This window comes from Culex quinquefasciatus, chromosome 2 (genome assembly GCF_015732765.1).
Source record: "Culex quinquefasciatus strain JHB chromosome 2, VPISU_Cqui_1.0_pri_paternal, whole genome shotgun sequence".
Taxonomy (NCBI): Eukaryota; Metazoa; Arthropoda; class Insecta; order Diptera; family Culicidae; genus Culex; species Culex quinquefasciatus.
The window spans coordinates 164,555,605-164,579,369 of NC_051862.1; the positions used below are offsets into that span (position 1 = coordinate 164,555,605).

Consider the following 23,765-nt stretch of genomic DNA (forward strand, 5'->3'; position numbering starts at 1 on the left):
GTTAAGTATTTCAAAAGTTATGCTAAAAAAACAATTTTGACTAAAGTTCGGAAGATTGTAAAAAGGGTGGTTTTTGTAAGAAAACCTGTCATGTTATACATTTTCAGAAAGGTATTTGAAAGACCTTTCCAACGCGTCCAAGACATTGAAGATCTGACATCCCTGTCAAAAGTTATAAGCACTTAAGTGTTATTTATGCACTTTTTGGAGGCCGGATCTCAGATATGTTGATGAAACCGTTGTCCGGATCTCTCATGCGACATATCGTTGAATAGATAATCAAAAGACCTTTCCAATGCGTCCAAGACATTGAAGATCTGACAACCCTATCAAAAGTTATAAGCACTTAAGTTTAATGAATGTTTTACCTCCTTTTTCACACGAAAGGAGAAATTACGGTCATATTCATTGTTATCCGAGCATTCGTTGGTGAAGGTTGTCTGAATCAACATGACTCGTCGCGTCCCGGCGCAAAACGCCGGCAATATTGCCCTACCTGCGGCTCAAGCAGGCAAAAAAGTGGGAATTTCCAAAAGGAAGGTTGAGACCTCAACTGATGGCCAAAAACCGGGAATTTCCAAAAGGAAGGTGCTTTTGGAAGTGACATCGAACAGCAAAAAGACGAAAAAGAGCGACGGTACTGTACCGATGGATGAGGAGGAGGAGAACTCTTCGTCGCACGAGGAGCAGCTATTGAAGAACAACAAGTTTGCTGGACTGCCTGACGAGGACCAGGTAGCGGAAGCAAAGGAGAATGAAGTGAAACAGCGAAAGGAGAAACTGCCTCCTTTTTATGTGCGGCAATCAGCAGCAACGATCGACTTTCGAGCGGGGCTGGTTGAACTCATCAAGTCTGGGAAAGTCCAAGGCAACATTCGTCTGTGTCAGGACGGATTTAAGGTGCTGGTGCAATCCAGGCAGCACTATCAACTGGTCAAGGATTACTTGACCGAAAACGAGGCGGAGTACTTTACCCATGATGTCGTCATGGATAAGCCGTACAAAATCGTCGTCAGAGGTCTGTACGACATGCCAGTGGAGGAATTAGCTGCCGAGCTAAAAGTTTTGAAACTGGATGTGTTGGCCGTGCACAAAATGAGCCGACGCAACAAAGACATCAAGTACCGTGACCAGCTCTACCTGCTGCATTTGGCTAAGGGATCGACGACGCTTCCTGAGCTGAAGGCAATTCGAGCGGTTTTCAACATTATCGTGTCGTGGGAGCGATACCGACCAGTGCATCGTGACGTCACACAATGCTTCAACTGCCTGGGCTTCGGGCACGGAGGTAAGAACTGCCACCTGAAGCGTCGTTGCGCCAAATGTGGTACCGATGCGCACATCACATCCCAGTGCATCCAAGATTCGCTGGTGAAGTGCCTCAACTGCAACGGTGAGCACTCGTCAACCGACCGAAAGTGCCCCAAGAGAGCTGAGTTCGTGAAAATTCGGCAGCAAGCATCGACGAAGAATCAGCCTCAGCGTCGTAGAACTCCTCCAGCCCTGGTGGAGCAAAATTTTCCACCTCTTCAACCGCGACGCCAGGTCCCGAACTTGGCACCGTTGCCGTTGGATCCCAGGAAGAGAGCTGAGATGAATCATCCACGGCCGGGTTCCAGCCAGGAGCCGAGACCGCCACCACCGGGCTTCAGCCAGGAGCCAAGACCAACCCAAGAACCAGCAGTTGAGGAAAATGGTAATGATCTTTACACCTCAACCGAACTCCTCAATATTTTCAAACAGATGTCCGCTGCACTGCGTGGATGCAAAACCAAGACCCAGCAGATTGAAGTGCTGACCTCGTTCGTCATCCAGTATGGATCGTAGGTCCCTCAAGCTGCTGAATTGGAACGCTTGCTCCATTAGGAGGAAGAATTTAGAGCTGGTGGATTTTCTTCGCGAGAAGGAGATCGACGTAGCTGCCATCACGGAAACTCATCTGAAGCCCGGTGAAAAAGTTTATCTGCAAAACTACAAGATCGCGACGCAGCTCGATAGGACCACCTCTGGAGGAGGAGGTGTGCTTGTCGCTGTTCATCGTGATCTCAAGCCACGCCGGCTGCCACACTTTAAGCTGGACATCATCGAGGCCGTTGGAGTGGAAATTCCCACTTCGGTTGGCCCAGTACTCTTCATTGCTGCATACTGCCCACGTCAGGTGAATGCCAGAGATGGTTCAGCAGCAAAACTGAAGAGCGATATCCAGAAGCTGACACGGCGGAGCGCAAAGTACATCATCGCTGGTGACCTCAACGCGAAGCATGAAGTTTGGGGCAACAGCAGGAGGAATCGGAACGGAGTGATTCTGCACAACGATCTGCAAAACGGATACTACAACGTTGTGAGTCCGGATCGTCCAACGAGGGTGGCTCGGTCTGGGAATCACTCAATCATCGACTTCTTCATTACCAATATGGCTGAGAACGTGGCTCATCCTGAGGTGTTTGAAGAGTTGAGTTCTGATCACTATCCGGTGGTTGTGGAGGTTGGAGCTTCCGTTACTCCGCAGCGGCAACCAACCCGGAAAGATTACCACAACGTTGACTGGCAGCAGTTTCAGCAAGTGGTCGACAGCAACATCGACTATGATCAACACCCGGAAACTTCTGCCGATATTGATCGTTCGCTGGAGGTGATCCAGCAGGCTATCAACCAAGCAGAGGCTGCCAACGTTCGGGAGGTTCCTGTTAATTTTAAGGTAACTGATATTGACGTAGATACTAAACACTTGATTAGACTTAGGAATGTTTATAGGAGACAATATCAACGGACTGGGGACTATGACAAAAGATTTCAGTGAACAATTTGAACAAAATCATACAAGACCGACTTGACAATATCAGAAATCAAGAATTTTCAAAACATGTAAGCCAGCTTGGGAATTATTCAAAACCATTTTGGAAACTTTCAAAAGTTCTTAAAAACAAACCAAAGCCTATTCCTCCTCTTATTGTTGAGGATTCTCCTTTGATTACATCCGAGGAAAAGGCAAATGCACTTGGGCTTCATTTTGTTAGTTCACATAATCTTGGCGCTTCCATGACCAGCCGTAAAGAAACATCAGTTGCCAATAGTATTTCAACAATCAATGACTCTACCTTTGAATTTCCTGCAGATTCCCATGTTTCTGGTGAGGAAGTCAAAGTTGCAGTTAAACAAATGAAAAATATGAAAGCTCCAGGCTTTGATAACATTTTAATCTAGTGTTGAAAAAACAGAGTGATCAGTTCTTTCAACATCTAGCCAATATTTTCAATAAATGTTTGCAACTTGGTTACTTCCCCACCAATTGGAAGCTGGGCAAAGTCATACCAATTTTGAAGCCTCAAAAGATCCAACATCGCCAACAAGTTATCGTCCCATTAGTCTTTTGAGTAGTCTGTCCAAACTCTTTGAGAAGGTCATCTATTCAAGGCTTTTGGATTTTACCAACGATAATAATATAATTTTGAACGAGCAGTTTGGCTTCCGAAAGGGACATAATACTGCTCATCAGCTTACGAGAGTAACTAAAATCATCAAGCAGAACAAGCTTGAGTCTAAATCAACTGCTATGGCTTTGTTGGATGTTGAGAAGGCTTTTGACAATGTTTGGCATGATGGTTTGATACATAAACTGTATTTATACGGTTTTCCAATGTATCTTATCAAAATTATCCAGCACTATCTTTCGGAGAGATCGTTCAAGGTTTTTCTGAATGGGATTGCTTCTGGATTATTCAACATTGATGCTGGGGTTCCCCAAGGAAGTATTCTTGGCCCACTTCTGTACAATATTTTTACATCTGATTTGCCTACTCTTCCTGGTAATGGTGTGTTGTCACTTTTTGCTGATGACACTGCCGTTATTTATAAGGGTAAAATAACCAGATATTTAGTTGGCCGTCTTCAGAAGGGTCTTGACGTTCTTTCCGAATACTTTGGCGACTGGAAAATTCGCATAAATGCAGCCAAAACTCAAACCATCATTTTTCCACTTTCCAAATCGGCCAGATTTGTCCCAAAGGATGATGTTTTGATTAAAATGAATGATGTTTCGATACCCTGGTCAAAGGAAGTTGTCTATTTAGGTCTCATACTTGACTCGAAACTTTTGTTTCGGCAGCATGTAGATAAAATATTGAACAAGTGCAGCATTCTCATCAGGTGTTTGTATCCTTTAATTAACAGAAAATCAAAGCTATCTTTGAAAAATAAGTTAGCAGTTTACAAACAAATAATTTACCCCGTTATTGAGTATGCAGTACCTGTTTGGGAGTGTTGCGCTAGAACTCATAAATTGAAGCTCCAGCGTGTCCAAAACAAGGTACTCAAAATGGTTTTGAATGTTCCTGGCTGGACAAGATCAAGTGAGGTTCATGAATTAGCAGAAGTTAAAATGTTGGATCAGAAGATTCAAGAAAAATGTTTGAAATTCAGGGAAAAATGTGCTATATCTGAATACCCCTTGATTCAAGGATTGGTTTAGTTTATGGTAAGATTAAGTTAGTTTTAGGTTAGGTTATGTTTTCTTAACATTTTTTTCCTCATTGTACCTAGTGTTACAAAAATGATAAATCATATACTTTTAAAGTTATAAAAATGAACAGTGTTTAAATCACGAAAAGCAAACTAAAGCTGAAGAGCCACAGCTGACCACTTATTATGTAAACCAAATGTAATTATTATAAGAAAGATTCAATAAAGTATATTTAATTCAAAAAAAAAAAAAAAAAAAAATACGGTCATATTCATGGTCAGAAACCTGAAAAAATCCTGCGAACCGGGAAACTCGTTAAACTTTGCCGCAAGCTGCACCGGAGGTGCTCCTTTTGCCTGCTGCTCTGAAACTTTCTACCGTTCTAACTCCGTTTTACGCGGTCAAAAGAGCAAATTCTTCGTTGAGGTAAGAGCTCTCTCTCATGATGGCCGGATTTGACCGAATTTTCGACTAAGTATTTCTATTTTTCAAGGATTTTCGGATTGTTAGCAGAGAATAAGCGGAAACGCAAAAAACTTCGGTCGTCAAAATGTGGTTGTTGTTTCAATCTGTCATCTGTCAAACCAAGGTGTCCAAATGCAGGTCGAAACATTTTTCGTTAATATATTGACGAAATATCAAAAACAACGTCAATATATTGATGAATGGTTAAAACTTTAACTCTGACCAACCCCTAGTCAAAAGACCTTTTCAACAAGCACGAATTGGATTGGGGATCTGGCTACCCTATCAAAACGTGTAAGCATATAAGTGCCCTGCAATATGAAGACTATCCAATCTAGTGGTATGAATAATGAGTCAAATTGATAAAACACTGAAAAACATCGCCCTTTTGTGTCTATTTTGGATAGCACCCTTTAAATGTGAGGAAGGCACCAACCACCCTAGGGTGGATTAAGTTACGTTTTTTTTAAAGCATTTGAGTTCTTGTGAATTTTCTTCAACAGATTTTTCATGAGCATCAGCAAAGCAATCAAATTGATGATTAATTATTCTTGTACAGACCCAAACCTAAACCTTCCTTGATCCCAAGAGGCAAACTCAACAATCGCATTACCTGCTCAAACCTGTCCAGGAAAGCTTACATCCTCCAATCTCGACCAGATAACATTTCCTACGAAAATAAAAAAAAAAGAAAACATGCCACCAGATTGATATCACTTTTCGTCTCGTTTTTCTTTTCCATGACATTTTTTTTTGTCCCTCTTGCCCAAAAAACGCAACACCATCGTGCTGGCTGGACAAATATGTCATCACGTGTGTATGTGTGTATGTTCACACCACCCATCACCCCCCAAACACCCACACACATGTACAAACACGCAGGAAAACTAACGATTATTGTTGGCCGCAGTGGAAGTGGTAAATCATCATTACTGGCCGCCTTATTGGGGGAAATAAATCATTTGTCCGGCCGAGTCACGTGGAGCAAGTAAGTATTACGTTGGATGTGGTTGTATGTATGTGTGCAGCGTTGTGCGACGTAAAATGATTCTAATTTAAATAAAAACAGGGTAAATGATTATGATAACATGAGCAGTCGAAAAAATTTCAATAGAATCAAAACAAGGAACTAAGTCATCTGTAAAAGCAAAACGATTCTGCTGCTCAGGTTTATTTAAAGGACATCATTTTTTATCTGATATTTAACGTTAAATCAATGATCATCAAAGGATGGCCACAGTCACCGCAAAAGGCGCCATCTACATTGTTTACTTATACTTTTCCAAAAGGTCGCAGATGTTGTGGAGACTGAGTCTCCCACGTGTCGGGGTCCCCCGACGTGGCCGAGTCACCACCGAGTTGTTCGACCGCTGCTGAGGGACTCGCTGAGCTGCCGAACGCTGACAGCTGTGTGTGATGACGTGCGGAGGCAGGGGGTTGACATCCATACACAGGGGGGGCACTATGCGGGCCCACACATCTCCCCCCTTCTCTAGAAAAATAAAATACAGCAACGCTGTTGTTTCTCATTTGAAGGTACCTACTTGCTGAAAACTGACATGCATTCTCCTCTAAGATTTAGAATCAGCACAAGGATATAATTTTCAAATCATTATGGAGACGCTAATTCGGTGCCGACACCCTTGCAGCTACCACGATAAACACGCCTCGACGACGACCGTCTGATGAAAGAGGAAAACGCTACTCGCGAATTGTTTTTTTTTTCGATTATCATCGATTATCCTTTCTTTTGATGTATTTTCCCACACATTTTTACAAAACCATTTTTTTCTTCTCTCTTTCTTCCACTTGTTCGCTATGGTGCCATACACATTTTTAATAATGACTAGTGAATGTATCTCTCCACTTTTTTCTACTTTCACTCTTTCCTTACCTTTACCAGGCTTGACCTTTCTGTGAGTGTTCACTAGTCATTGCGGCCTTTCAGTTAGTTCACAACGGATGGCCTTTCAGTGAGAGCTCACAAGCCGTTGATGTCTTCCGTTGAGCTCACAAGCCAGACAGGCCTTCCAGTGAGTGTTCACCAGTCGTTGCGGCCTTTCAGTGAGTTCACAAGCCAGAAGGGCCTTTCAATGAGAGATCACAAGCCGTTGATGTCTTCCGTTGAGATCACAAGCCGTCGATGTCATTTCGCAAATCGTTGCGGCCTATTCAGTGAGTTCACAAGCCGGAAGGGCCTTTCAGTGAGAACTCACAAGCTGTTGCTGAATCGTTGTGGCTTATTCAGTGAGTTCACAAGCCGTTGTTGAAGTCGTTGCGGCCTATTCAGTGAGTTCACAAGCCGGAAGGGCCTTTCAGTGAGAGCTCACAAGCCGTTGTTGAAGTCGTTGCGGCCTATTCAGTGAGTTCACAAGCCGGAAGGGCCTTTCAGTGAGAGCTCACAAGCCGTTGTTGAATCGTTGTGGCCTATTCAGTGAGTTCACAAGCCGGAAGGGCCTTTCAGTGAGAGCTCACAAGCCGTTGTTGAATCGTTACGGCCTATTCAGTGAGTTCACAAGCCGGAAGGGCCTTTCAGTGAGAGCTCACAAGCCGTTGTTGAATCGTTGTGGCCTATTCAGTGAGTTCACAAGCCGGAAGGGCCTTTCAGTGAGAGCTCACAAGCCGTTGTTGAATCGTTACGGCCTATTCAGTGAGTTCACAAGCCGGAAGGGCCTTTCAGTGAGAGCTCACAAGCCGTTGTTGAATCGTTGCGACCTATTCAGTGAGTTCACAAGCCGGAAGGGCCTTTCAGTGAGAGCTCACAAGCCGTTGTTGAATCGTTGCGGCCTATTCAGTGAGTTCATAAGCCGGAAGGGCCTTTCAGTGAGAGCTCACAAGCCGTTGTTGAATCGTTGCGGCCTATTCAGTGAGTTCACAAGCCGGAAGGGCCTTTCAGTGAGAGCTCACAAGCCGTTGTTGAATCGTTGCGGCCTATTCAGTGAGTTCACAAGCCGGAAGGGCCTTTCAGTGAGCTCACAAGCCGTTGTTGAAGTCGTTGCGGCCTATTCAGTGAGTTCACAAGCCGGAAGGGCCTTTCAGTGAGAGCTCACAAGCCGTTGTTGAATCGTTACGGCCTATTCAGTGAGTTCACAAGCCGGAAGGGCCTTTCAGTGAGCTCACAAGCCGTTGTTGAATCGTTGCGGCCTATTCAGTGAGTTCACAAGCCGGAAGGGCCTTTCAATGAGAGCTCACAAGCCGTTGTTGAATCGTTGCGGCCTATTCAGTGAGTTCACAAGCCGGAAGGGCCTTTCAGTGAGAGCTCACAAGCCGTTGTTGAATCGTTGCGGCCTATTCAGTGAGTTCACAAGCCGGAAGGGCCTTTCAGTGAGCTCACAAGCCGTTGTTGAAGTCGTTGCGGCCTATTCAGTGAGTTCACAAGCCGGAAGGGCCTTTCAGTGAGAGCTCACAAGCCGTTGTTGAATCGTTGCGGCCTATTCAGTGAGATCACAAGCCGGAAGGGCCTTTCAGTGAGAGCTCACAAGCCGTTGTTGAATCGTTGTGGCCTATTCAGTGAGTTCACAAGCCGGAAGGGCCTTTCAGTGAGAGCTCACAAGCCGTTGTTGAATCGTTACGGCCTATTCAGTGAGTTCACAAGCCGGAAGGGCCTTTCAGTGAGAGCTCACAAGCCGTTGTTGAATCGTTGCGACCTATTCAGTGAGTTCACAAGCCGGAAGGGCCTTTCAGTGAGAGCTCACAAGCCGTTGTTGAATCGTTGCGGCCTATTCAGTGAGTTCATAAGCCGGAAGGGCCTTTCAGTGAGAGCTCACAAGCCGTTGTTGAATCGTTGCGGCCTATTCAGTGAGTTCACAAGCCGGAAGGGCCTTTCAGTGAGAGCTCACAAGCCGTTGTTGAATCGTTGCGGCCTATTCAGTGAGTTCACAAGCCGGAAGGGCCTTTCAGTGAGAGCTCACAAGCCGTCGATGTCATTTCGCAAATCGTTGCGGCCTATTCAGTGAGTTCACAAGCCGGAAGGGCCTTTCAGTGAGAGCTCACAAGCCGTTGTTGAATCGTTACGGCCTATTCAGTGAGTTCACAAGCCGGAAGGGCCTTTCAGTGAGAGCTCACAAGCCGTTGTTGAATCGTTGCGGCCTATTCAGTGAGATCACAAGCCGGAAGGGCCTTTCAGTGAGAGCTCACAAGCCGTTGTTGTCTTCTCGCAAGTCGTTAAGTAAACATTCACAAACCCTTCCTCCACAGGCCTGACTGAAGATATTCACAAGCCATCTCTTCGCCAGGCATGAGTGAACATCCAAAAGTCTTCACTTCAACAGGCCTTTTAGTAAACATCCACAAGCCATCTCTACGCCAGGCATAAGTGGACATTCACAAGCCCTGTCACCTCAAACTTTCCAGTGAACAGTTCGTCAAACAGTTTCCTTCGACCACTTCCTTACGGTCCTTTCACATCCGTTCTTTTCGCAAAATCCGCGTTATTTTCTACTGTGTTCAGCAACCAGGTGCTTTAATTACCATAAGAAGACACATATTTCTCATAACATTCTCAAAATACACAAAAGAATGCTTGAGAACAAATGATTTTTTGCAGATAAACCAAGAAAACTGTACAGAGATTAAAAGTCTGACACTCCTGCCGACCTATCATTTCTTTCTCCCTCTCACACAAATCAATTTTTTTTTTCGACTCCTCTCTCCTCGTCACTCTATCTTCTCCTTGACCACATTACAAAAACAAAAACACTGCACACCACCAGAATGCGTCACCGCCTTTTTAAAACTCACCTGCCACCGCGCTGAGGGGATGTCAAGAAAAAAAAAACACAAGATTTCACCAGAAAAGAAATCTTTCTTCTGGCAGGATTCGCCATTGTGGAGACTGGGTCTCCCACGTGTCGGGGTCCCCCGACGTGGCCGAGTCACCACCGAGTTGTTCGACCGCTGCTGAGGGACTCGCTGAGCTGCCGAACGCTGACAGCTGTGTGTGATGACGTGCGGAGGCAGGGGGTTGACATCCATACACAGGGGGGGCACTATGCGGGCCCACACAGATGTTAAATATTTTTGTTTTTGTTTATCAAATTGTTACTCTATGACTTGTTATATTAATGTCCAAATCCATCATTTGAAAGCATTTTCAACCATTATTCCAAACAACTTCTTTCTCGAGTATACCTGGCTTTGACAATGTTTGTATGATAATCTGGTTTGACGCTTCCAAAACAAAAACAAAAACAAAAACAAAAACAAAAACAAAAACAAAAACAAAAACAAAAACAAAAACAAAAACAAAAACAAAAACAAAAACAAAAACAAAAACAAAAACAAAAACAAAAACAAAAACAAAAACAAAAACAAAAACAAAAACAAAAACAAAAAAAAAAAACAAAAACAAAAACAAAAACAAAAACAAAAACAAAAACAAAAACAAAAACAAAACAAAAACAAAAACAAAAACAAACAAAAACAAACAAAAACAAAAACAAAAACAAAAACAAAAACAAAAACAAAAACAAAAACAAAAACAAAAACAAAACAAAAACAAAAACAAAAACAAAAACAAAAACAAAAACAAAAACAAAAACAAAAACAAAAACAAAAACAAAAACAAAACAAAACAAAAACAAAAACAAACAAAAACAAAAACAAAAACAAAACAAAACAAAAACAAAAACAAAAACAAAAACAAAAACAAAAACAAAAACAAACAAAACAAAAAAAAACAAAAACAAAAACAAAAACAAAAACAAAAACAAAAAACAAACAAAAACAAAAACAAAAACAAAAACAAAAACAAAAACAAAAACAAAAACAAAAACAAAAACAAAAACAAAAACAAAAACAAAAACAAAAACAAAAACAAAACAAAAACAAAAACAAAAACAAAAACAAAAACAAAACAAAAACAAAAACAAAAACAAAAACAAAAACAAAAACAAAAACAAAAAAAACAAAACAAAAACAAAAACAAAAACAAAAACAAAAACAAAAACAAAAACAAAAACAAAAACAAAAAACAAAAACAAAAACAAAACAAAAACAAAAACAAAAACAAAAACAAAACAAAAACAAAAACAAAAAAAAACAAACAAAAACAAAAACAAAAACAAAAACAAAAACAAAAACAAAAACAAAAACAAAAACAAAACAAAAACAAAAACAAAAACAAAAACAAAAACAAAAACAAAACAAAAACAAAAACAAAACAAAAACAAAACAAAAACAAAACAAAAACAAAAACAAAAACAAAAACAAAAACAAAAACAAAAACAAAAACAAAAACAAAAACAAAAACAAAAACAAAAACAAAAACAAAAACAAAAACAAAAACAAAAACAAAAACAAAAACAAAAACAAAAACAAAAACAAAAACAAAAACAAAAACAAAAACAAAAACAAAAACAAAAACAAAAACAAAAACAAAAACAAAAACAAAAACAGCATTTGCCCCGACCCCTCTTCGATTTGCGTGAAACTTTATTCTAAGGGGTAACTTTTGTCTCTGATCACGAATCCGTGGGTCGTTTTTTGACATCTCGTAACGACCGGGTGGTTCGACCCCTTTCATTTTTGAACATGCTTAAAGAGGTATTTTTCAATAATTTGCAGCCTGAAACGGTGATGAAATAGAAATTTGGTGTCAAAGGGACTTTTATGTGAAATTGTCGCCCGATTTGATGGCGTACTCAGAATTCCGAAAAAAACTTTTTTTTTCATAAAAAACACTAAACAAGTTTTAAAATTTCTGCCATTTTTCGTTACTTGACTGTAAACATTTTTGTAACATGTCATTTTATGGGAAATTTAATGTACTTTTCGAGTTACAAAAGGATATTTTTTTCAATTAGAACATTTTTTTTTTCATTTTAAAATTTCGTGTTTTTTCTAACTAGAGGTTATTTTTTAGAGTGAAACAATATTTTACTAAGTTGTAGAGCAGACAATTACACAAATTTTGATCTACAATTATGAGGGGTTTGGTTTCTAACATCACAAAAGTTTTGAAAAAACATTTTGTAATACTTTTTGTTTTAAAACAGTGCAAATCTTGGACTTTGGAAATAATTATTTTTACAAACCTATTTCAACCCACCCACAGGCTTATTGTGAACTAGTATTCACAATAATCCAAATTTAAATTCACTAGGGAAACAATAAAGTCTAGCAGTTCCATTCGCCAAATCGTTATTCATTATTCTCGTGCACATTTTATAAGCGGTCAAAATGTACTGCTGCCTTGTGGCCTCGATTAAAAATCGCTAGATTTTGTTGCAGCGAAAAAGGATTAAACTCCCCACGACTTTCCTTCGGTACGCGAAAGCTTTTGCTAAAATAACAACAGACAAACACACACCGAGCATAAAAAAGATAAATAAACCAAACACGAAACAGTCTTAGTCGGAGCCAAAGCGGAAAAATAAATATAAGCTAAACCAATAAATTCACTAGAAATCAATTCAACTGGTCCAAAAGAGGGGGCGTGACCTAGGCGGGCGGGGAAAAGGGCAAAAGTTTTCCGGGAAAAGCGTGTGGCATTAAATGTTCTGGATTGTGAACTTTTAAATTTTTTTTGGCTTATCTGTGTGTGGCTCTTTCAACCTTCCATACTTTGAACTCATAGAACGCTGGTGAGTCATGCGTGTTGAGGCTCACTTTGTGGTGTTCAAAAATTTCGGAAAATTTCATTTGAAAATCGAAATGCTCATCCCCGACCAGCAATGGGAAAAACCACATGCATTAGGTTTTTGTCAGATGTGGCGTTTCCCGCCTGTAGATATCAATATTCAATCTGGTTGTTGCCCTGTGTGTGGGATGTACTCGGAGCGGGTCTATTTCTATTTTATTTTTTCAAAGTACAGCCAACTATTTCGTGCGGAAATGTTTCAAAGTTTTTCCATTTATCTAGTGGATCGCTTGCTATCGACGCTGGCTGTGGAGCAACAACCTACCTGGTTGGCATTCGGAGTACAGGGTGACTGCTAAAAAGTTCTCTTAAAAACTAAAAACTAAAAACTAAAAACTAAAAACTAAAAACTAAAAACTAAAAACTAAAAACTAAAAACTAAAAACTAAAAACTAAAAACTAAAAACTAAAAACTAAAAACTAAAACTAAAAACTAAAAACTAAAAACTAAAACTAAAAACTAAAAACTAAAAACTAAAAACTAAAAACTAAAAACTAAAAACTAAAAACTAAAAACTAAAAACTAAAAACTAAAAACTAAAAACTAAAAACTAAAAACTAAAAACTAAAAACTAAAAACTAAAAACTAAAAACTAAAAACTAAAAACTAAAAACTAAAACTAAAAACTAAAACTAAAAACTAAAAACTAAAACTAAAAACTAAAAACTAAAACTAAAAACTAAAAACTAAAAACTAAAAACTAAAACTAAAAACTAAAAACTAAAACTAAAAACTAAAACTAAAAACTAAAAACTAAAAACTAAAAACTAAAAACTAAAAACTAAAAACTAAAAACTAAAAACTAAAAACTAAAAACTAAAAACTAAAAACTAAAAACTAAAAACTAAAAACTAAAAACTAAAAACTAAAAACTAAAAACTAAAAACTAAAAACTAAAAACTAAAACTAAAAACTAAAAACTAAAAACTAAAAACTAAAAACTAAAAACTAAAAACTAAAAACTAAAAACTGAAAACTAAAAACTAAAAACTAAAAACTAAAAACTAAAAACTAAAAACTAAAAACTAAAAACTAAAAACTAAAAACTAAAAGCTAAAAACTAAAAACTAAAAACTAAAAACTAAAAACTAAAAACTAAAAAAGTTTCGTCACCCTTACAGGAAATGAAGTACAGACAGCCAACAGATAAATACCAACAGAGAGTAGTAGTTCCGCGAATTTAAAATAAATAGAAACGGAAAAAAACAACTTTTGCTTGCCAACTCAAATACCTCGTCCAGAGTTCCTGCCGGCAGCACAGCTGGCCTAGTGGGAGCAATCAAGAGTTGGTTCAACAGAGTTCTCAGCGCCCAGACTGGTGCAGATATGTTCAACAGCCAAATGCAAAATGCATTTCGAAGACAGGCTCGTAGGCTTAAGGTTCCCACCTCCTTCCCAGGGGGCGTACCATAAATTAACCAACGTCCTTATAACTCAATTACGAAGTGGAGGCAAACGCATTGAAGGACGACTTAATCCGGGGGGCGATTCCGGTCAAATGGGTCAATCTGGAAAAAGATTGTCGATGTGGTTCGATTTTTCATTTCCCTTTGGCTGGTTGGTGGGTTGGTTGGGTCAGAATTAATGGCACCAGCTGGAGTGACCCCCATTGAAATGCCATAAACAAGGTGCCACACCGGATGTGTGCGGTCCTGAGAAATGACCGTCTGGAGATCGATTACATCGAGTGATGGATGTGAATTGGACGGAGCGGTCGTCTGCTGGGTGATGGAAGAAATTGCTTGAGCAATTAAAGGGAAATCATTGATGTTTTTGTTGTTTCTAAAAAAATCTAATTTAAAAACTAACATATTTTGTAATTCACTCCCGCAGAACCTTCTCCTCTCCGGCCGTGGCGTACGTGCCCCAGCGTCCCTGGCTGCTGAACGCCACCGTCCGGGACAACATCCTGTTCGGGGAACCGCTGAGGGCACGTCGGTACGACCGGGTGCTCCGTGCGTGCGCCCTCCGACCGGACATCGAGCTGATGCCGGACGGCGATCTGGCCGAGATTGGCGAGCGGGGAATTAAGCTGTCCGGCGGCCAACGGCAGCGCATCGCCATCGCCCGGGCACTCTACTCGCCGGCCCGGCTGGTCATTATGGTAGGTGAATCTGGTTTTAGACGGTGGGCTGACACGCAACGGGTCAGTTGGATGGGGTGCTCTCTTGTCGCAATTGCATACATAAGTATCCATGATACGGTCTAAAAAAAGTAAGGATTTTTTTGTATCAAAGTATGCGATCTGTCAAATTCGTGATGACCGTTTGATGAAATTCTAAAAAGAGCAGATAGAGAGAAAAATCATCTTTTTTGTCAGAAAAATGTATTATTTTACAACTTTTCTTGTGTAATAAAACTTATTTAGTCTAAACTGAATTAAAATAACATTGTAAAAGAGAAAATATTCATCCTTCAAAAATTACACCTTATTTACATATTTTTTTACTGCGTTATCAATGTGCTCACAAAATAATTAAAATTCATCATTGGAAGTGAGAACATTTTATTTTTCTCAATTTAAGTTCTTTCCTACTCCAAAAACAGATTAAAATTTTGTATGTTTTAAAATTTGTTTGGTTAGTATTACCTCTTTTTGAGTTATTATATAACATTCATCAGAAACTAAATAAAAATTACCAGTTTCTGATGTTATATTACATACCTTTGACACCAGTTTTGCCACCATTTCCTATTAAATAGGGTTTACAAAACTTCAGGTTCACGAAATCTTTGAAACCATTTAACTAGTTTTTGGTCTGGGCAGTTTCCTTGCTAACCCTTAAAGAATTTTTGAAATTCCTCTTCTTCTTATTTTTTTATCATCATTTTTCCTTAAAATTCTTAAAATTTCCATACATTTTTGTATGAAAAAAAAAAATCAAACGCATTGGATAACGTTTATTTCTGGTAAAATAATTTAAAATCACAAAAAATATTATTTCTGCTAAAATAGGACCAAAAAATATAACTTATGTGAAAATAGGAAGGTTTTAAACCCTAAAAATTCTAGAGTAAATTTTCAAAACAACCTATGAGTCATGGGTTATCTGCATAGGAAAATTTAATCTGGAATTAAACTTTAGTTAGTACTTATACAGTATGTAAAAAAAGTATTTACACCCCTTGGGCACTATGCACATTTTGTGATGAAACATGTAACAATTTAAAGTTTGACAGGAACCTAGTACTACGTTTTGTTAAATACCTGGGCAAAAAGTAAGTTTGATCCACGAGAACAAAAATTACGAAATTCCATACATTTTTGGCAGGTTGTTCAAACGAAACCATAACAACGTTTTTGCCTAGGTATTTAACAACGTGGGTTTTATAGAAAACCTGGATGTTTGGGTATCAAAAGATCGGAAATTTAATGCCCTTTCCGATTCCACATAGGTTGACTTGTGAATCGTGGACCGGTTCGGATGCCGGCGGATTTTCCGACGACGTAATTCCGGGTTTGTACGAAATTCCAACGAAAAATGGTGTTGGTGGAAAAACGGTGTTATTCCTACTCCAAAATGTTTATTTAGCAATTATACGGTAATATATTGACATTTAGTTAAATTGAAACTTTGCAAAATTAAGTTTAGATAAGTTTTATATAAATTTCCAGAGTTATATAAACTTTTATACTAAGTAGTTAGTAAACTTTATATTTAATCCAAATTATTTTTTCAATCAGTCAAGGATGCCTATTTGGAGTTGAGAGACTGTATTTATGGTGATTTGTCAAGAAATAACTTTATATATGTTAATTTTTCGAAAGGTGTATAAACTTTTTTTGCACCTTTTTTATTTTTGTAATAGTATTTGTTATACAACTTTTTACAGAACACATCTTTTTATGAGCTTTTTGTAGCAAAATGTTCGGCATGAGTTTCTGAACAAAATGTAGTACTAGGTTCCTGTCAAACTTTAATTTGTTACATGTTTCATCACAAAATGTGCATAGTGCCCAAGGGGTGTAAATACTTTTTTTACATACTGTATAGTTTAAAGTAGTCATATACCACAAAATTATCTTCATTTGGAGTAAAAAACAAGCCCCAATTTTAAACTTATGAAAAGTTATTTTTTACACAAAAATTAACTGAAAAATCACTTTGCCCCGTATTGGCAAAGTCGGGCACTTCATTTTTTTAGAGCAATTGCCTGGTTCTCGGGATGTAAGTGATTCGAGGTAATTCCTAGTGCTTCGTTTTGAAGGCCATGGAAAAGGGTACCATTTGGTATATGGGTCATTCCAGATCAACTGGGTTCGGTTTTTATATGTGAGCAACTTATTTCGAATTTGAATTCATAGGACAGAGCATCGTAAAATCAAACTTTTTTCAGTAAAATTTTTGTATCTCACCAATAGTACATTTTAGTTTGAGGTTTACATTGATTATTATGTAAAATTGTTCGGGGAACACGATGGTGATAAAACAAAACAAATAAAAATATAAGGAATTGGTCCAAACTGAATTTTTATACATGAAACGTTAAAATATAATGTTAGGGGGTATTTAAGGGTTTAACTTTTTTTTATCGAATTCCTTAAACAATTTTCTATAAAATGCAACCTGTAGAAAGTCTTTTGCTCAAATAGGTTCAAAGTTATGATTAGAAGAAAAAAAAGTTTTTAAGAAATTCCTGAAAAAAGAGGGCAGTGTCAAAAATGGAGGGATGGTCCAATCAGCACCAAACTTGGGATTTTTGGTAACTATCGATAGATGATCGTTCCCTCCAAGTTTGGTCCAAATCGGTGAAGGTCGAATCCAAAAGTGTACCCAGTTGACCTGGAATGACCCATATACAACGGATCAAACATGTTGTATGGTCACCAGCGATAGAACGATTACCATTAGGTGCGCACCATTAACCCACTCTACTGTAATGATAAGCCCATTTCAAATTTTATTTTACTTTTTTTTGTTAGCAGTCCAGATTATAACATTTAACTTTGCCATTTTCATGACACATGGTATTTTTTGATTTATTTGATATTATTTTGAAATTTGCAAAAATCTAGAAAAGATATTTGACCATTTCGATTTTTTTCTTTTTTGAGTCTGCCTTTCGTTGAATTGATTAGATTAGACTAGATTAGATTTAGAGTCTGCCTTTCGTTGTAACTGTCAATATAAGTCGAGAACTGGATTGTTAGGTCTATTGGACACCAAATTTCTCTATGGGTTTGAACTAGAGCATGAGCATGAACAATGGTAATCTTAAAAATGAAAAAAAAAAAAAACTCGTATGAGCGGAATGTTTTTTTTCAGCGAAGGCCCGTCCAATTTCCTACAAATTTGTCTTTGACCACTTCTTAATACGATTCGATGTCTACGAAATACAGGAATATTTAAAATTACGAATTACAAAATTATCTAAACAGCTTACGTCCTTTAAAAATGTAATTCTCGAGAGCACTGGCTCATTATACACACAAATGGCTTAAATAAGCGTAGTGCCCACAAAGTTTCATTGATATCGGAAAGAGTCGGGTGTCTTATTAAAAATCCAGAAAATTGAAGAGGTCACATCGCTCCACCGTCACAAGATATCAAAAAGTGGACATTGGATTCGTGGCCAGGAATCACAATTTTCTCTTAAAACAGTTTCACGGAAAAATAGTCACAAGAAGTTGGGGACAGAGTACAAAAGGAAGACTTATTTTAATTAATCTTTTTTTTAACTAAATGCCATTTGCGACAAGAGAGCATACCCAAGATGTCAAACATAAACACTTCGCACACACATACAAACACACACTCACAACGATCAACAGATTAGATTAGCAAGCAATAACTCTTCTTCTGTTGGGGTGGGGGGTGGTGCTGGTGATGCTCATTCTCCAATCGCATGTTTACAGGACGATCCGCTGTCCTCGCTGGACAACGAAGTGGCCCGGTTCGTCTTCGACCACGGCATCCGGCGGATGTTGGCCCGCCAGAAGCGCACGGTCATCGTCGTGACCCAGCGGCTGCAGCTGGCCTTCCGGGCCGATAATGTAAGTTATGGCCGAGCAATGATGCTCGGGTTGGGGGTTGTCCACGACGTACGTATGCGGTGGAATTCGGATTGTTGGCAATTTTATGTATTCGTAGCTTATGGGCGTTCCCTTGCTGTTGTTGATTGAGGAGTACGATTTGGTGACATAAACTGTGTTGTCTGAGATTAATGGATGTGAGATTTTGGGCTGAAGACTGACCTACAGACACTTAACTTTGAAATGGAATAACGTGATTTTGAGTAAAATTATTAAGTTTTTATTTGTTTATTTAGAAATGTTTCGACTGCTTTATTTTCTCATTTCGAAAACAATAGCCGATCACATTACTTGATTTTTTTATTGTTAAGTTTAAAATGTATTTTACATAAACAATTTCAGCTATGAAATCGTTCAGGAACTCTTGATTTCGTACAAAGAAAGTTACTACTTACTGTTCTTACAATAAAGATATGTGAATCACTTTAATTAAGCGGAACACCGGAAACACGAGAATGGTCTTAGCTTTTGATTCGCCTTATCTTATCGTAAGAGGTACTTGAAGATTGGATACTTAAATTGTATATAAATTTCTCACTCATAGAAACACAGTTTCATTCATTAAAAATGGCACAGTTAAAGACATTGTTGCTGGTACTGTTCGTTCTTTTGACAGTAGTTCAAGTTGCATTCGGAGAATGCAGGTTTGTGTCAAGAAAAAACGTTTCAAACAACTAAAATGACTCTATACAAAAACATTTCAGTAACAACCTGACCGATACTAAGGCCAAGTATTTCAACCTGCCGCAGTGCTGTGTCGATTCTCGTGATCGTCACTCTGGAATCCAGATCATCCAACCTCAACCGGGTTTTGGTGAACCGTTTGGGGTGTACTGCGATCAGGACTACGAAGGTGGTGGCTGGACCGTGATTCAGAATCGCTTCGATGGATCGGTCAACTTCTACCGGGGTTGGAAGCAGTACGAGGATGGGTTTGGCAGCATGGAGGGCGAGTTTTGGCTGGGGTTGAAGAAGATCCACGAGTTGACGTATTCGAAAAAGTACGAGTTGGTGGTACTGATGGACGATTGGGAAGGTTACCGGGCGGTTGCAAGATATAGTCGATTTTCGCTGGCAGGTCCCGAGGAGAATTATACGCTGAAAAGTGTTGGGAATTACTCCGGGACGGCGGGAGATTCGCTGAGTGTTCAGGTTGGAATGAAGTTTTCCACCTTGGATGTGGATAACGACACGCATGAAGATGGATCCTGTGCCGTTATGTATCAAGGGGCGTGGTGGTATGCGGTGTGTCACCAAAGGTAATTACTGATGTGAAAAATCATGTGAATATGATTTAATTTCCTTACTTTTTAGCAACCTTAATGGGGCTTATATGAAAGGAACAGTTCCGGATTTTGCTGTAATGATGTGCTGGAAGTCGTTCAAAGGATATTATTATGGGCTTAAAACCTCAAGAATGATGATCAGAGCTGTCAAATAGTTTTTACTCAGCGCAAAATAACATAACTGCAGTTTATATGGAATTCCAATATGAAATACTGTAACGGGAATTTGAGGCATGAGGTCCAAACTGCTAAAGTGAAATAAACGTATTTTACACCGACCAACAAAACTTCATCGCAGGCTCAACTCGAAGGGAAGTATAAAATTTGAGGTCCCCAGAATCATACAAACTTTGGAGAAAAACCATTCGGCTCTGTCTAAAAATGTATGAAAAATTCACCCCAAACTTCATACTTCCCCTCGAGTTAAGTCTGCACAGTCCTTCCGACATGAAGGTCGCTTCACCAAATCTGCTCGTATTAGGCATCTGGGCTGTTTTCTCCTAAGAGAAAACCGTACAACAAGTCAACATTTATGTGAGCAAATTTGAGGAAAGTGACGAACTGTCACTTTTTACACGGCGCTCACGCACACTATCAAAAGAAACGTTTGGTAGTGTGTGTGAACTCTGTGCAAAAGGGGTGTCAAACTAAAAAGTGACCCCGTTCGTTTGACAACAGTCGGTATCAAACCATCGGGATTTGAGTGTAGAGATATAGTCGTACGTAAAAAAAAATAACAATCAAATTTCAATGCCTACTGAGCTCTAAATCAATATATTGTAGAAATGGCTTGTAAAGTTGAACTTTCCACCATAAAAACGTAATATCTCTCAGCAACTGAATGCAATTGTCAGTTTTCCCGAAGTGCTCCTCCAATTTAAAAAAAAAACTCTTTCAATAACTTTTTAATCAAAAAAGTCAAAACTTGATGGCAAAATTTTTGTCCATACTACTCTATGGCTCAAAACTTGCGATTTTCGTCTCTTTTTGGGTTTTGGAAAGTTTATTTTTGTGAAAAAGGTAAAATCAAAAACCGACCAATTGTTTTCCATGTACCTATTTTTTCAGAAAAGTCCTCATCAATATAACTGCGTTCGGAAGTATTTCGTACAGTTCAGAATGCTGTGATGATTACTTCAAAAATCTTTATTTCCTAAAGCATAACGATAATTCGTTCAAAATCTCACCTTCTCTGACCGTCATAGATACTCATTACTTTAAAACTGATATATTCATTGTTTGTTATAGACATTTATTGTTGAGGGAAGTTAAGTTCTGTATTAAAACTATTTTATTCTATTCCAAATAACAGATTCATGCTTGAACAACGCGCAACGTAATTCAGCCTCAATCCACAGGTCGAATCAGCATGCGAGATCTTCTGAGACCATAATTGTATCCTTTAAAAGTTTTCCAGCACATCATATTGGCATATGTCGTGACTGCTCCTTTCATGTAAAGCCCGTTGAGGTTTCTAAAATATAAAGATGCAATCATGAGTTCTATTTAACACTCAACTGCAAGCAAACTATTTACGCTCCGTGACATGCCGAGTACCACCATGCTCCTTCAAATTGGACGGCGCAATTTCCAGTTTTGTAAACGTCATTTTTTGCGTCCAACGTAGAAAACTTCATCCCAACCTGTCCACTAAGCGAATCTCCCGCCGTTCCCGTATAGCTTCCCACTTTTCAGCGTGTACTTCTCCTCGGGACCTGCCACCAAAAACCGGCTATACTTTGCCACTGCCCTGTTACCTTCCCAGTCGTCCAGCAACACCAACAGCTCGTACTTTTTCGAATACGTCAGCTCGTGGATCTTCTTCAACCCTAGCCAAAACTCGCCCTCCATGCTGCCAAACCCATCCTCGTACTGCTTGGTAGAAGTAAACCGATCCATCGTAACGATTCTGAATCACGGTCCAGCCACCACCTTCGTAGTCCTAATCGCAGTACACACCAAACGGCTCACCAAAGCCGGGTTGGGGATGGATCAGCTGTACTCCGGAAGGAAGATCTCGAGCTTCGGCGCAGGACTGTGGCAGTTGAAAAATTCCAGAGTTGCTGTTTGTAAGATCGAAACTGATCATTTGCTAGTTTTTCTTCGGTTCCAGATTCTTCGACTGTCACAAACCTAATTTCCGCAAGCGAGCACTGTGCGTTGAATAAAACGGTGAGCAAGGCCACCAATTTCTTAAACTTTGCCATGATGAATGAATGAAGTATCGTTGCTTAAAATCTCAACTTTATATACAATATCACTGTACAATCTTCAAGAGCTCAGTCATCTTCCTAGATAAGATAGCAAATATAAAAAGCAAACGCATACCTTACGCTTCCGGTTCTTTGTACTGATTCACTTAAAAAATTACCACCACTATTGCATTACGGGGTTACATACATGTTGAAAATTACAAAATTTCATATCACAAAAAATTTATTGAATCCACTAAAAAGATGATTTTCAATCAGTCCTGAAATTTTCATGAAGATATTATATGATTAAACTGAGTTAGAGACGATTTTGCCGTGCGTCAAACTTTCTGAGCATTTTTCTCAAAACACCGAGTTGATTTGCGGGTGCCACGATATCTCGAGATAGGATGGACCAAATTGGCTAAAATTTGGGGTGACGACTCTCAAGACATATCCCGTGTGCATGACGAAGCCCAATTTTAAAATTTTGCTTTATGAAAAAATACAGAAATCAAAAACTGACGATTTGTTCTATGAAATAGGGAAAATATGCCCATTTTAAGCCTAATAAGCGGTCGTGTTTGAATGATGCTGGATAATCTGGATTGTTCCTTGAAATTCACTAAAACCAAGTACACCAACGAGTAGAGCAACTTTTTGTGAACATTTCAGTTTATTTTCACTTTTAGTGAAAGTTATGCTATTCCTTTTACAAGTATTTAAAAAAAATATTTCAAAAATGCATTCTAATCAGTCGAGTGCATTGGGCCACGCCCAATTTTCTATTTTCAGCTTAGTTCTTTTTTTCTTCCAGCGCTCTTTTGGATCTGCTTAGTGTTGCCAAAATTGATGAAATTTTAAGCGAACGCTCACGAAAAGTTGCTCACTCCAACAGGTGCTGCACCAGCATGTTGATGGTGTTGGTGGCCACTAGCGTGGTTCACGTTTCTATGAAAAAGACAAAAGTTGTTATTTTGTCTTGCATCAACCGGAATTTCGTTCTTTTATGTCCCCAGAAGCACTCCTGAAAATTTGAGCCCATTTGGTAAGGTCTAGGAGCTCCAGTTTTAATTTGAAATTTATATGGGATTTTGATTTATTTTCCATGGGAAACTATCTTTTTTTACATTGTATTAGGATTTTTTTTTTAATAAATCGATGAAATGACTTGATTCTTATAAGAGGAGATAGGTTTTGAACTGGGGAACAACTTTGTAGAACATACCAACATGCTAGGAAGTGACCCTTTAAAGATACAGATACTTTTAGATGGATGGTAGTAATTTCATCGATTTATAAAAAAAAAATCCTAATACAATGTAAAAAAAGATAGTTTCCCATGGAAAATAAATCAAAATCCCATATAAATTTCAAATTAAAACTGGAGCTCCTAGACCTTACCAAATGGGCTCAAATTTTCAGGAGTGCTTCTGGGGACATAAAAGAACGAAATTCCGGTTGATGCAAGACAAAATAACAACTTTTGTCATTTTCATAGAAACGTGAACCACGCTAGTGGCCACCCTTTGTTCTTTATTTGCCTTTGCTTCTCGCTCGGTTTTCTTCAGCCTTCGATTGGAATGGGTATTCAAAATTCAAACGTGAGAGAGAGAGAGAGAGAGAGAGAGAGAGAGAGAGAGAGAGAGATTATTCTAGACGATTGTTGACCATCCCAACAAATTTGTC

General features: G+C 38.9%; 2 protein-coding genes across 2 annotated transcripts in view; both read left to right on the plus strand.

The window, feature by feature from the left end:
- The window catches only part of LOC6038065 (ATP-binding cassette sub-family C member Sur), a 173,177-nt gene that overhangs the window by 107,992 nt on the left and 41,420 nt on the right, over positions 1–23,765 (plus strand). Inside the window, exons 12-17 of the mRNA XM_038250893.1 lie at positions 5,807–5,912; positions 14,398–14,668; positions 18,422–18,588; positions 19,303–19,857; positions 21,580–21,953; positions 21,998–22,056. Coding sequence (XP_038106821.1) covers positions 5,807–5,912; positions 14,398–14,668; positions 18,422–18,588; positions 19,303–19,857; positions 21,580–21,953; positions 21,998–22,056 — 1,532 coding nt within the window. The remainder of the gene's footprint in view (positions 1–5,806; positions 5,913–14,397; positions 14,669–18,421; positions 18,589–19,302; positions 19,858–21,579; positions 21,954–21,997; positions 22,057–23,765) is intronic.
- Positions 19,157–20,169, plus strand: LOC119766720 (fibrinogen C domain-containing protein 1-like). Its single transcript, XM_038252130.1, has 3 exons — positions 19,157–19,242; positions 19,303–19,857; positions 19,913–20,169. The coding sequence occupies exons 1-3, from the start codon at positions 19,166–19,168 to the stop codon at positions 20,037–20,039; spliced, it is 759 nt and encodes a 252-aa protein (XP_038108058.1). The 5' UTR covers positions 19,157–19,165; the 3' UTR covers positions 20,040–20,169.

What these genes read in the sequence shown, in the direction of transcription:
- LOC119766720 (XM_038252130.1), top strand. Translation starts at nt 19,166, where the DNA reads ATGGCACAGTTAAAGACATTGTTGCTGGTACTGTTCGTTCTTTTGACA. An exon ending in GTTGCATTCGGAGAATGCAG is followed by an intron (nt 19,243 to 19,302) that starts GTTTGTGTCAAG and finishes AAAACATTTCAG; the next exon opens with TAACAACCTGACCGATACTA. An exon ending in TATGCGGTGTGTCACCAAAG is followed by an intron (nt 19,858 to 19,912) that starts GTAATTACTGAT and finishes CTTACTTTTTAG; the next exon opens with CAACCTTAATGGGGCTTATA.